The 13,697-nt window shown below is 43.9% G+C and overlaps 1 protein-coding gene across 5 annotated transcripts in view; it reads right to left on the reverse strand.

The window, feature by feature from the left end:
• Positions 1-13,697, reverse strand: part of G3BP1 (G3BP stress granule assembly factor 1) — a 524,543-nt gene that overhangs the window by 94,020 nt on the left and 416,826 nt on the right. For all 5 annotated transcript variants that reach the window (XM_085617666.1, XM_085617664.1, XM_085617662.1 and 2 more), the window contains one exon: positions 7,023-7,132. In XM_085617666.1, coding sequence (XP_085473792.1) covers positions 7,023-7,132 — 110 coding nt within the window. The remainder of the gene's footprint in view (positions 1-7,022; positions 7,133-13,697) is intronic.

Here is a 13,697-nt window from a genome sequence, read left to right on the forward strand (position 1 = left end):
TTTTAACATGTCTCTCCCTCTAGAAGGGAGGAATAATATCCTCATCACCAGAAATGGTATGGGGGTATTATTCCAAAGTGTTAGACACCTTACACGACATGTTTTGATAAAGCCAAACCATAGTTACCATAACCGTTTAAGATTATAAGGCACTTTAAGAGTATATGGTAGGCTATATCATAGAACAGCTATAAGGACTTGGTTCCGAAAGCTGCAGACAGGCTCAGCTCATGCTAGAGCACCATCTCACATGTTACCAAGCACTCTGCCTCCAGGATTGTTAAGGCCTGCCATAGGAGTGACTGATAGGTACACATGTGTCTATATATAAGGGTAGATATAGGCATACTATATCTAAGCAAGGGGTGATTACACGACCTTGCCCCAGCTGAGTGATCAGCCAGTTGTGTCTGATTGGAAGGCCAGACCAGGGGTGGCATAATACATGCTGCAGCCCCTGGGAGGCCTAGGGTACACCTATGCCCTGGGTACCTAGGGTACACTGTACAGGGTCCAATAAGGTGATCCTTACCAATTGGTTATGTACCTAGGGTACATGGAGTCCATTTTACAGAGAGAGCAGACAGCCGGAGACCCTGAATGGCAGGATCTCAGGCCAACTAAGTCGAAAAACCAGCTAGACACTAGGCAAAAAGTTGGGGGTAACCATAGTCAGATATCCACCTTCCTACAATAACCTTTTGTAAAGGTAGACTGAGAGGGGATTTATAGGACGTGGATGCACTGTCCGATGAGTAGCCTCTGCCCGTGCCCCGAAAGGGAGAACGGCGAAAGGACCGCCTGGGAGTCTGTGTTTGTAGGGCTCCCATAGATTTCGCCGTGACTATCTTTTTTCATTTTTTCCAGGGCTTCATCTACTTTAGGACCAAATAGATGATATTGGTCGAATGGGTGATTTAGTATAGAGGCTTGAACCTCTGGTTTAAACCCTGAAACCCTGAGCCAGGCATGGCGACGGAGGAGGACACTGGTGTTTATGGCCCTGGAGGCTGTATCTGCCGCATCTAGGGCACATCGTATCGAGTTATTGGTTATTGTTTTTCCCTCTTGAATAAGTTCATTAGCCCTAGTCTTGTACTTTTCAGGGAGATGGTGCATGATGGTCTCTAGCTCATCATAATGCGCCCTGTCGTATCGTGCCAACAGTGCTTGCGTATTGGCAATACGCCATATATTGGCCGCTTGTGACGCAGTGCGCTTCCCTGACGCATCTAGGAGCTTGGACTCTGTCAGGTGGGGGCGCTTCGCCTGACGCCTGAGAATTTGAGCGCTTCTTGGCTGTGGATACCACTAGGGAATCTAATGGTGCAGGGCCCTTAATGTAAGAAGGGTCTGTAGGAGCGGCTTTGTACTTCTTTTCTATTCGAGGGTTTAGGACCCTGGCCCTGACTGGGTCTTTAAAAACCTCAGGGGCATGTTTAATTACGCCCTTTAACATAGGTAGAATGGCAGTGGACCTATGTGTATCATCGAAGGTGTCTAGGAGGAAGTCCTCCTCCACTGGGTCGGTATGCAACTCCACCCCGTGGTAGTGTGCCGCCCTTTGTAACAAGTGGTGAAAACCCAAGGAATCTTCAGGAGGGGATGGCCTAGATGGATAAAGGTCATCCTGTGGGACATCTGGGATGTCCGGATTGTTATAATCATCCCATGGGTCTGGGGATCCAGTAGGGGTGGGATCTTGTGGCACATCTGCTGGATCCAAGTAAGGGTCCCCCAAATCGTCCGGGACAGGGGACAAGGTGGGGGGAACGATGTGGAGGTGGAGAGGGTGGAGGAGGTAAAGGAGGAGGGGAAGGCACCCTGAAAGGAGAGGTGGCAATGTCCTTTCTCTTTGGAGGTGGAGCCGGCTTGTCCAAGTGTCTCTTTTTGGAAGACAATGTCAAGTGTCCGGTCTTTGGATCCTTGGCGAGTGTTTTCTGCAAAGGATCCGGCGTGAAGAGCTCCTGTGACACCGGTTGATCGGTCGGCGCCTACTGTTTCGGGGCCCGACTGCTTCTTAGGTTTGTCGAAGCCGTGCTTCCTGGGAACCTCCGGTTTTTTGGTCGGTGCCGAAGGGGGTCTCGGCATGGGAGTGTCGGTGCCGAGGGTCTTATGATGTTTGGTCGGCACCGGAGCAGGTTTCGGCACCGAAGATTTCGGTGCCGGGTTTGGTGTGGAGGCCGATATTTTCTTCGGTGCCGAAGAGTGTTTGTCGGCACCGGTGGCCGGCTGACTCGAGCCCGAGCTTCCGGAAGGCTTAGAAAGCTTCTTTACCGGGCCCAGAGGTGGGGTGTCAGAAGCAGGTCTTGCCTAGGCCCGGAGGCGAAGGTGTGACCGAAGCCTTTTTCGGGATCGGCGGGGGTGGGGGAATTGTACTCCCGACCCGCTGCGCCGTGGTGATGTCCTTCACATCTGAGTCGTCGGCCTCGGAAGCGCTGACGAGGTAGTCGTCTTCCTGTTCGATGTCCTGCTGTCCCGGAGCTTCGACGTCGTCCCCGAAGATGTTGACTGGAGCGGAGGTCGAGGAGTGCGCCATGTTGCGTCTAGCCCGTCGATCTCTAAAGGTCTTTTTTGAGCGAAAAGACTTGCAGGCGGGACAGTCTCGGGCCTCGTGTTGTGGGGAGAGGCAGAGGTTGCACACCTCATGGAGATCGGTGCGGGGAAACTTGGACCCACATCGAGGGCCCTTCTTGAAGGGAGTTCTTTCCATCAGCCGAGACCGGAGCCGGAATAGGCCCGAAGGCTGCCGTCGACGACCGGAATCGAAGAAGTGCCGAAGAGAAGATGAATAAGATGATTTATGTCTTTGAAGAAGCTCGATGAGCGAGGATTTATGCGTCGATTGGTGAACTGGGAAGTTCGGAACCGGAGCGCGAAGTTTTACATCCGAGCCCGATGGCGGAAAAATACAATCTGAGGATGGAGCCGAAGCCCATGCGCAATACTAACCAGAGGAGGAGTCACCGACCTCGTGACTCCCAAAGACTTTCCAAGAGGAAAAACAAACTGCAAACATCCGGGCCCAACACCAGATGGCGATCTATGCACAGTGTATAATCTGCAGCTCATATGCCTCGAACATTAGTTTTCCCCTCCAGTACTAGTTCCTGCCCTTTTTCCTATGCTCCTCTGGGAAGTATTGGAGTGCCTCCTCTATTTCTTCCCAGTGGGCCCTATCATACCTAGCCAAAAAACCTTGTGTTGGCTATGTGCCAATGATTGGCTTGTTGTGCAGCCACTCTCTTGCCTGAGGCATCTATTAATTTTGGAGATGGTGCTTCGCCTGAGGTTTGCTCTTTTACAAGCATTGGACACAACCAAGGAGTCTAAAGTGGGGGGGTTTGTATATGTATGTATGTATGTATGTATGTATGTATGTATGTATGTATGTATGTATGTATGTATGTATGTATGTATGTATGTATGTATGTATGTATGTATGTATGTATGTATGTATGTATGTATGTATGTATGTATGTATGTATGTATGTATGTATGTATGTATGTATGTATATATATATATATATATATATATATATATATATATATATATATATATATATATATATATATATATATATATATATATATATATATATATATATATATATATATTACCTACTGGCGGTCGCCAGTAGGTAGTTATAGTTAGGACCACGTTTCCATAGGAAAACCTCAACATTCTATTTTGAATAACTTTGGCGCCGGTCGACGAATCCTCGCGAATTTCTCAAAATAGGTGGGGCGCTATGCTCCGCTCCTACCCTGAAAGTCTCGGGGGGATTCATCAAGCGGGGGCTGAGATAAAAGGGGGGTCCCAAAACGCGTTTTTCCCATGCATTTTTCCATAGGACCTTTAGAACGAGCTACAGCCCGAATGGCTGAACAGAATTACTCAAAATTTGGCAGAGAGGTAGTCCCTAGGTCAAGGAAGTGCCTTTTGTAGGTTTGGTGTAAATCTGTTCAGTAGATTCTGAGAAAATAGCCTTTAAATCAATATATATATCTGAGCCCGCTTACGGTACGCTTACCGTACGCTTACGGTAAGCGTACGGTGGCGTGCGCGAGCGCGATTCTGATTGGCTCTTAGATCTTAGTAAACATTCGAATCGGTCGAAACCAAGAAGCGGCGGCCGCCATTTTGTGTATTTCACTCTGAAAAAAAAGAGTGAAAACAAGGAAAGGGGGCAATGAGGAGAGTTACAGACCCCCTAACATTTGTAAGGGGGTCAAAGAAGGACAGAAAAGTACAAAAAAAACATTTATTGATTTTAAAAAAAATCACGGGGTACGCGTACGGTAAGCTTACGGTAAGCGTACGGTAAAAAAAATAAAAAAAAATAAATGAAAAGCAGATTTAAGAGTTTAGATATTAGGGAGCTCTAAAAAGAGCTGTTGTGTTTATGAAGTCATTTTTTTAGTGGTACCTACAAGGTTTCACACACGTTATAGTTAGGAATTAGCATTTAAAAAACCTTGCAAATTCACTGAAAAAACCATAGGTTTCACACATGTTATAGTTAGCTGGACATTTTACTGATAAAAAACCAATGAAATTCCCCCGTTATAGTTACTGTAGGCAACTATAACTCACGCGACCGTAATCCTCTGCTGATGACATATGTGTCTTTATGAAAAAAAAATATTTGTAATATATGTATAGCTAAAATTTAATGGAAGAAGACATGAGCAAATAAGTGTCTAAATACAGTATTAGCATCAGCAGAGGATTGCGGTCGCGTGAGTTATAGTTGCCTACAGTAACTATAACGGGGGAATTTCATTGGTTTTTTATCAGTAAAATGTCCAGCTAACTATAACATGTGTGAAACCTATGGTTTTTTCAGTGAATATATATATATATACATACATATATATATATATATATATATATACACATACAACCCTGGGTGTTATGATACATGCACATACTGGGTCTTTAAAAATGTATTCCGCATGGCGCATCATGCCTTTTAACATTGAGAACGACTGTGTAATGTGTGGTCCCCAATCTTTCAAATAAAAACACTTCTAAAGATTCCTTATGTATAGTGATATGTGGCTACCCTGGCAGTTAACTCCTGATATGATGTGTTGTCATCAGGAGGGGAAGTTTTTGAAGGGTATACATCTGAATCTGTGTCTGTTGGAGGATCTATATCCTCATCCCATGGATCTGGTGGTGGTTAGTCATCAGAGCAATCCCCAGCATCAAGATCTGCATGAGGAGAACTCTGTGGTGTAATGTCTAGAGAGTCTTAACTTGGTATTAAAGGTACTGGTTAAGATGATGGAAGGATACAAGGAATGAGGTGAGAAGCCTAGTAGCCATGTCCTTTTTCAGCGGATTTTTTTATCTTGTGTCCTGTGAGGTAGGTATCTTCCTTTTGGAGGATGGTATCACAGGTTTGTTGAAATATGTCCAGTGTATGGATTTTACATTTTCTTATGTTTTGGATCCAGCTTTTCTTGCATGGTTTCCAGAATTGGCTCGAGGCTTTTAAGGAGCATCTTTCAGTTTCAGAGCAGACATTTTCGGTATGGAGCCGATTTTTCCTTCTTGTCCTTGAACCAAAGTTTTAGGCACCAAAGCCAGAGCCGGAATGCTTCACTTGCGCTTTCGGTGCAGAGCCGGAGGGCGGGGGATTCGAAGCAGAGTCTTGGTGCCTACCACGGCTGAATGACAGCGGTGGCCAAGAAGCCTTTTTATTTGGTGGAAGCGGGCTTTGTAGCCAAAGGGGTTTTGGTACTCACGGCAACTTGACCGGCTGGGACATCCAGGGATTCCAGTTCGATCTCCATTCAGAATTGGAGTACTGTACAGAGAAGGCCTCTTCCACTAAGGATGCTTCCATTTCTTCCTGTTCAATATCGTCTCTGAAGATATCATGGGTGTCTTCGATACTATGCTGCTGCATTTCTCTTCGAGCCAGACAGTCCCACAGGGTCTTTTTAGATCGAAATGAGCAATAGACGTCACAGTCTTCTTCATTGTTCTCCTTGGAGAGGCACAGGTTACAGACCTTGTGAAGATCAGTGTGCGGATATTTAGAGTGGTTCTGGGGGCAGAATTGGAACGGAGTCTGTTCCATCAGCAGATTACTCAAAGTTTTCATTGATTGGAAGTTAGTGGAAATGGCTGAAGGCTGCGGTTGGAGTTTAAGCAATCAAACTAGGAAGTTTTCGATTTTTGACATGCGGAGAATGGGAAACTCAATCGAAACAATATAGACAAGGGTTCAGTGGGTTGCAAACTGAAAGGATCTCGAAGAAAGGTCTCACACTGGGGCACCGCAAACCACATCCGAACTCATGGCGCAAAGAAAACAATTCAACAATAGAGTTGATGCCCTGTGCACTATCACCGAAAGGAGGAGTCTCCTTACCTTGTAACTGGAAAAAACGTAATTGAAGGAAAACAACTTGCAAACATCCTGACCAAACACTAGATAGCAGGAGTATGCAAAGCATGTGTACCTCCAGCACACATGCCTCGAACATAGGATTTTCTTTAAAAGCATTTAGTCAAAAAGCACTTTTCATAACACAGGTGTTTATCTTTTGTATTGTTTACAAGATTATCAATGAATATCTAAAATCAGGCTATACAGTACTTTAGGATGAACAGGGCAATCACGCTGCGATCTCCCAGTGTGGAATCTAGCTGTCCTCTGTGTCCAAAGCTATAAAACATCAGGTATCCTACTACACTGTCATGAAGTAATTTTCCATGTACATCCTTGTGGAATAACAGCTGGAAACGACTAAGTGTGGATCATCAAGGTGCCTATTTGCCAAAAGACAATTGAGGTTTTTGTAAAAAAAGATAAGAATTAACAGACTGCGCTCAAATGCAGTGCTAAGACAGCTCAACAAAGACTAGATTACACGTGGTCAGTGCACATTTATAAAATAAAACTACAATATCAAATGTTTTGTTCAGCACTCCGACAGGTTATTAATCAAAAAACAAGCTGCAGGAAATTCAAGGCTCAGGTTTTACTGTACGCATAACTCACCCTGCTGCCCAGGATTTTCTGAACCGGTTCCGAATCATCAAATACCACAAAACCAAAATTAGGAAGTTTCCCGCCACTGTTAATGCGAAGCTCCAAGACATTGCCCCAAGCTGTGAAAGTAAGAAAATAAGTAACTTTGGTGCAAACTTTACATTTGCAACTATACCTTCAGAAACAAAAATGCATTAGGCAGAGCTGCAGAAGGAGGAAAATCTAGAGAGTTCTTCCCCTTGGCACAAAGCAAGTTTATAGTGGGTTTCAGATTAAATATGTTACTTACCTATCTCAACAAGGCAAGGTTGGTGTATTTCGCAGAGCTACATGCTTGAATCATTCCCAGTGAGGAGGTACCAGTAGTTTTAAACACAGGAGTAAACATCAACATAAAAAATGTTTTAGTAGCACATTCAACTTACTGAAGACTGCCCAAACTAACTAGTGAGGTCAAAGTACTGACTATTTACTCTCCTTTTAGACCACTACAGCTAATATTTCAAAACATTTGTGAGTAAGGATGGAGTGCAAATGTGTCCGCAAAAAAAAAAAAAAAAAGAAAAATGTGTCCAATGCTTAATTTGAACCTGTGGTTTCTGGTGCTCTCCCCCAGGCACTTACTTGTCAACACGGCACAAGGTGGCGCTGATTGCATAAATTAGAGATGAACACAAAAACTGCAGTTTAATTAAATATGCACAACAAATTACTAATACCTGTTGCCCAAGCCATTCTCATAGATTTGGGGGATTGGAATAGTATTAAATGTAATACAACAAGGAGTGTGATGGTTAGTTGTGTTGGTTCTGGCAGTGGCTATGGGTGGTGCAAGCTGCACTGGCCTCCTGACAAGGGCCCTGTCACTTATTTAAAAAAAAATATTAAGCACTGCTGATGTCTTAAACCTGTGAAAGATATGCAGGCCGGAGAACAGCATAGAATTTTTCATAGTCACATGCTTCAATCAGAACAGCAAGCAGTACAATATCAAAGAAGGATGTGAGTACAAACACACTTTACTGAAACAAGCGTGGAGGGCAATCTAGGCAACTGCTGATTCTCTCATGACATCTTTGTTCAGTGTTTACTTCTTCAGGTGAATGTTCTTCAGATACCTGATGAAGACACTTCCATGCATCTCCAGCGATGGTGAGAAGACTGCTTGAATGCCGATCGACATACTATGCAAACATACCATACATGTAGATAGAAATGAAATGAAATGCAATCACTGTAACATGAGCGTAACTTAAAATAAATCATAGCGAGGAGGGGAAACTACACCTAGCAGCATTAAACTGTAGGTCACTAGCTAAACAAATACGAGATCCACGACCTCTTCAGGGAGCAAGCACTGGATGCTCTTTTCCTGACCGAGACCTGGCTCAATGAGTGCTCCACCCCAGATGTCCTGGACACAATACCTGACGAATATAGGATAGAAAGGCAGGACCGTGACGGTCAGAGAGGCGGCGGTATTGCCATAATCTACAAGTCTACACTGAAATGTAAGATTATAGGAATGGATTTAGTAGACTGCGAGGCCTTCTTATTTACACTAGCAGCTACGGAAGATAACACGATAGCTGGCCTACTAATTTACCGCCCTCCAGGTCCATCAGCTAATTTTATTACAAGCCTAGAAGAAATGATAGTACACCCAGCTCTCCGATATAAAAACTTTCTGGTACTAGGTGACCTGAACATACATTTTGACGATAAACAGAACAAAGATGCTAATAATATATGTAAGGAACTTCTGACTTTTAACTTAGAACAAAAAGTGAAGTCACCTACGCACCAAGGGGGGCACACTCTGGATCCCATTTTCTCCAATATCATGGAGATAAAGGTTGATATACCCTGGCCAGTTCCATGATCTGACCACTATCTTGTCCAGTTTACAATACCCTCCCACAGAAGGAGGCAGAAACAGCAGAACAAGGAGATTACTACTAGGAAATTGAATAATTTTAACGCTACTTCCTTCACCCAGGCGTTGTTGGGAGAAAAACCTATGCTAGATACAGACATCAATCAAGCCAACACTAATCTGGAAACTTGGATCACAGAGGCACTAGATATGACAGCACCATGGAGTACTAGAACCCCTAAGAGATAAAAGGAAATGGCACTTTGGTTCAATGATGAACTGAAGATGACTAAACAAAAATGTAAATCGTTTGAACGAGTATGGAGGAAGGAGTATTGCAGTAGGGCGAAAGAAGATTACAAAAAGGAACTAAAACAATATCACACACTTATTAAAAAATCCAGAAGTACTTTCTATACTGAAAGAATTGAAGGAGCAGTAACTCCTCCAAAGAAATGTTTACCATACTTGCGTCCCTCAGAACACACATAGCTAGAGACGACTCGATCGCCTCTACTGAGAGCTGTAACAAGGTAGCAGAGTTCTTTGCGAACAAATGGACAAAAATATACGACACCTTCCCGGTAGAAGCACGACAGGGTATAGGCCTGACACACGGAAGCCAGGAAATTTTTGCAGGGGTGACGCTGGACGGCTTTGATATTCTGGAAATAGATGAACTTACAGCCTTAGCTAAAGGTATAAAATCCGGTTCCCCGCTTGATCCAGCCCAACCTAAAATAATAATGGAGGGAGCCAGTGTAATTATGCTGTACATATCGGACCTTATCCAACGCTCCTTCCAAACCGGCATTGTCCCCACAAAATGGAAGCAGGCCATTGTCAAGCCACTAAAAAAAGAAGCCTTCATTAGATCAAAATATATTGGATAATCTCCGCCCTATCTCACTATTGCTATTTGTGGCTAAAATTGCAGAGAAGGTAGCAAACAAACAGCTGGTAGAGCACATAAATAGGAATGACCTATTGTACCCCTCCCAATCAGGTTTCAGGAGAGCTCACTCCACTGAGTCTGCGCTACTCATGACCTCTGAAACTGAGAAAATATGCAGACGAAGGGCAAACGGCTGCACTGATCCTGCTAGATCTCAGTGCGGAGTTTGACACCGTCTCCCACAAACTGCTCCTACATAGGCTAGAGACGTGTGCCATCAGACAGTGTGCTGAACTGGCTAGCATCGTTCCTCTCGTCAAGGAGCTTTCAGCTTACACAACAATCATATGGCTCCAAGAGCATTCCCCTGTCTCAGGGTGTACCACAGGGCTCAATTTTGAGCCCCACTCTTTTCAATGTTTACGTGGGACCACTAGCAGAGAAAGTGGAGAAGTATGAGGTATCAATTGTCTCTTACGCAGATGATACGCAGCTGATTGTTTTGCTTTCTCAAAACAAGGACCAGGCAGCTGTACGTTTCTCTGAATGTTTAAAAGAAGCAGCACACTGGATGGCAAGACAGTGCCTCAAACTAAATGGCAGCAAGACTGAGTTACTGATCGTAGGTAAGATGCCATCCATATGGTCAAGCGCATGGTGGCCTGACTCTAGGCCAAATACTGACCCCAAAGGCTTAAGTAAAAAACCTCAGAGTGTGGTTCGACTCAGAATTTACATTTCGAGAGCCAAATCAGGAAGGTAGCGGGAAAATGTGATGGCACGATGAAAACTCTGCAGAAAATCCTGGATTTCTTACCACCCAATGCCTGGAAGACCATTGTTCATTCAGTGGTGACTTCCCAACTGGACTATGGGAATGTATTATATCTTGGAACCACTAAGAAGGATCTGGCCAGACTACAGAGGGTACGGAATGCGGCAGCTCGTTTGGTACTGGGTCTGCCAAGAAGAGTCAACGCCACAAAAACCCTGACAGCTCTCCACTGGCTGCCAGTGGAGAAGCGAGTAGTGTTTAAGGCAATGTACCACTGCCATCGAATTCTTCTAAAGAAAGGACCAAGGTACCTGCAACCTTTAATCACTAAATACATACCAGGGCGCTGTTTAAGTTCACTGTATAAGGACTTGGTGACCGTACCAAGAACTTTTAGAGCCAGAATGGGCGAACGCTCTTTCAGGTACCAAGCCGCAAAACTATGGAATAGCCTACCTGCTAACTTAAGAAGAGAGCCATGCGTAATTAAATTTCGTAGGCAACTAAAAACCTCGCTATTTGTACATCCACTTCAAGGATAATCCTCAACTGGCCCTACACTAGTCATACGTGCAGATTGCTACCACATCTCCTAGAACTCTTGAAGCGCAGGGACACACCGGTGGTGTAACCAGGCGCTCTATAAATGAATGAATAAATAAATAAATGGACAGTTGAATACTTGATCTGGGGAGACCCAATACTTTGCTAGGGACTTCAAGTCCCAGGATACGTAGTCAAGGAAGAAAATAAGTTACTTAACTGTGGCTCTCCAGTACTGGTATCTTTCATAGATTCACATGCTTGAATCATTCCCCGAAGTTATTGGAGAAAAGAAATTTGCTTCTATAGCTTGTCCTAGTCATTAGGAAAGGTCAAAAGCTCAGCCAATCAGGAGACAGCACCCTTTAGAACCCCACCACAGAGCCTCCATGCTTTTAGATTTTCTAGCACAAGTGATAATTTAAGAGTATGATATAGTAGAGGAGCCTCTATGGGGAGGAGGGTGGGTTGCATGTGAATCTATGAAAGATATCAATACTGGAGAACCACAGTTAAAGGTAAGTAACTTATTTTCTTCTTCAGCATTGGATCTTTCATAGATTCACATGCTTGAATCCAAACAGATAGCAGTGATACTGTAGGAAGACATTCGTATTTCAGAAAAAACAAAAATATACATTTGGATCAACATACATACACCTGTCAAATATCTGTTAAATCTCAACTTTGTTTCAAATAACATAAGGATAATGCAATCATATAGGAAGGTGGGAAGTAAGAGGCTCACCGTATTGAAAGATTACGGAGAACCGCTTGTCCCACAGCTTTATCAGTATTGTGTGCAGCATCCAGATAGTAATGTCGAATAAAAGTATGCCTGCTGGACCAGTTGCTGCTCTTTAGATCTGTTGAATGGACACATGGCAAAGAGGGCTGTTGATGAGGAGACAGCTCTGGCTGAGTGGGCTTTTGCTGAAGAAAATAGTGACTTGCCTGCTTGGTGATGGCAAAACTGTATGGCTGATGATATCCATCGTGCTATTAGTCTGTTTAGTAACAAGATATCCTTTTCTGGCGCTTTCATATGCCACAAACGGTTGGTCTGCCTTGCGTATGCTGACAGTCTTCTGCAAATAGAATTTAATACATCTTTTGAAATAAAGGGAATGTAGGGATCTTTCCACTGGTGTTTGCGGATTTGGGGAAAACGTCTTTAAGATGAACAACTCATTTAGATGAAAAAATCGAATAGGAGGGATGAAAGTAGGATTAGTACAAAGGATTATGCACTTCTTTGTGAATTGAAGGTTACGTTTCCGAATAGTGAAAGCTTGCATCTCACTTACTCGTCAAGCTGATGTAAGCGCTAGTACGAGAGATGTTTTCCACAAGATATACTTTAGCTCGGCCCTATGAATGGGCTCAAACGGTCCTTTCATTAATTGTGCTAGCATAATGTTGAGATGCCAAAGTGGTGGTGGCAGCTTTATTGGTCAAAATATCCTAAATAATCTCTTTAGAAATTGTTTATGATTCTTGAAGAGCAAAGTGATTGTGAACGATTATGTCGTCGAAATTCGGATCTTGCGGCTAGGTTGACCTTTATAGAAGAATAGAAGAGACTGGATCTTGCCAAATGAAAGAGGTAGAGAAGTATTTGCTCTGGTAGTGACTGGATAGTAGGATGCACCTAGGAGTTTGAACACCAGTGACAAAATATTTTCCATTTGAGTTTGTATGTTTTGTTAGTGGACTGTGCCCTAGCATTACCAAGGACTTCTCGGCAACCCAAAGGGATGGCTAAACCGGCAAACTTAGTTACAGGAGCCGATATTTTAAGAGATGTCGGGTCTGGATGATGGACCTGGCCCCGATTCGTCATCAACAGGTTCAGTATTGATCGTAACTGAATGGATTTGCACTCCGAGAGGAGGAGAAGTTCCGTAAACCAGAACTGATGGGCCACCTGGGTGCTATGAGCAGGATCCAACAAGGTTCTTTCTTCATATCATCCTTGGGATTAAAGGAATCAGAGGAAAAGCGTAGGCATATATCGGATCATTTGATCAAAAATGCATTCTCCCACAATGCCTGTTGGGGTTACCAACTTGTGAAGTACTGGCATTTGCAGTTTTTGCTGGTCGCAAACAGATCCAAACTTTGTTTGCCCCACAACTGAAAGAGGTGGTCTAACATTGGTTGGTGCAGTTCGCACTCGTGGCTGGCCGGGCTTGCCCTGCTCAGGGAATCTGCAAAAACATTGGATACACCTGGAAAGTGTTCAGTTGTCAAGTTTATATTGTGTTCCATATTTGCTGAGCTTGAAGAGACAGTGTAGTCGATCTTGTTCCATCCGGTTTGTTTAGATAGTGCATACTTGTAGTATTATCGCTTCAAATTGGCACCAATGTCCCTGAGATCTTTGAAAGGAAAGACTTTAGAGCCGGCAAAATAGCCTTGAGTTCAAACAGGTTGATATGTAGGCACTGTTGTTGGATGTACCATTTGCCCTTACCTGTTAAACCTTGCAGGTGCGCTCCCCAACCCTCAAGGTACATGTTGTAATTACATATTGTGTTAAGCCGATCAAGAATGAGCTGCCTCTGGATACATTTGGGACGTGCGTCCAACATT

The sequence above is a fragment of the Triturus cristatus genome, chromosome 7 (genome assembly GCF_964204655.1).
Source record: "Triturus cristatus chromosome 7, aTriCri1.1, whole genome shotgun sequence".
In the NCBI taxonomy this organism is placed as follows: Eukaryota; Metazoa; Chordata; class Amphibia; order Caudata; family Salamandridae; genus Triturus; species Triturus cristatus.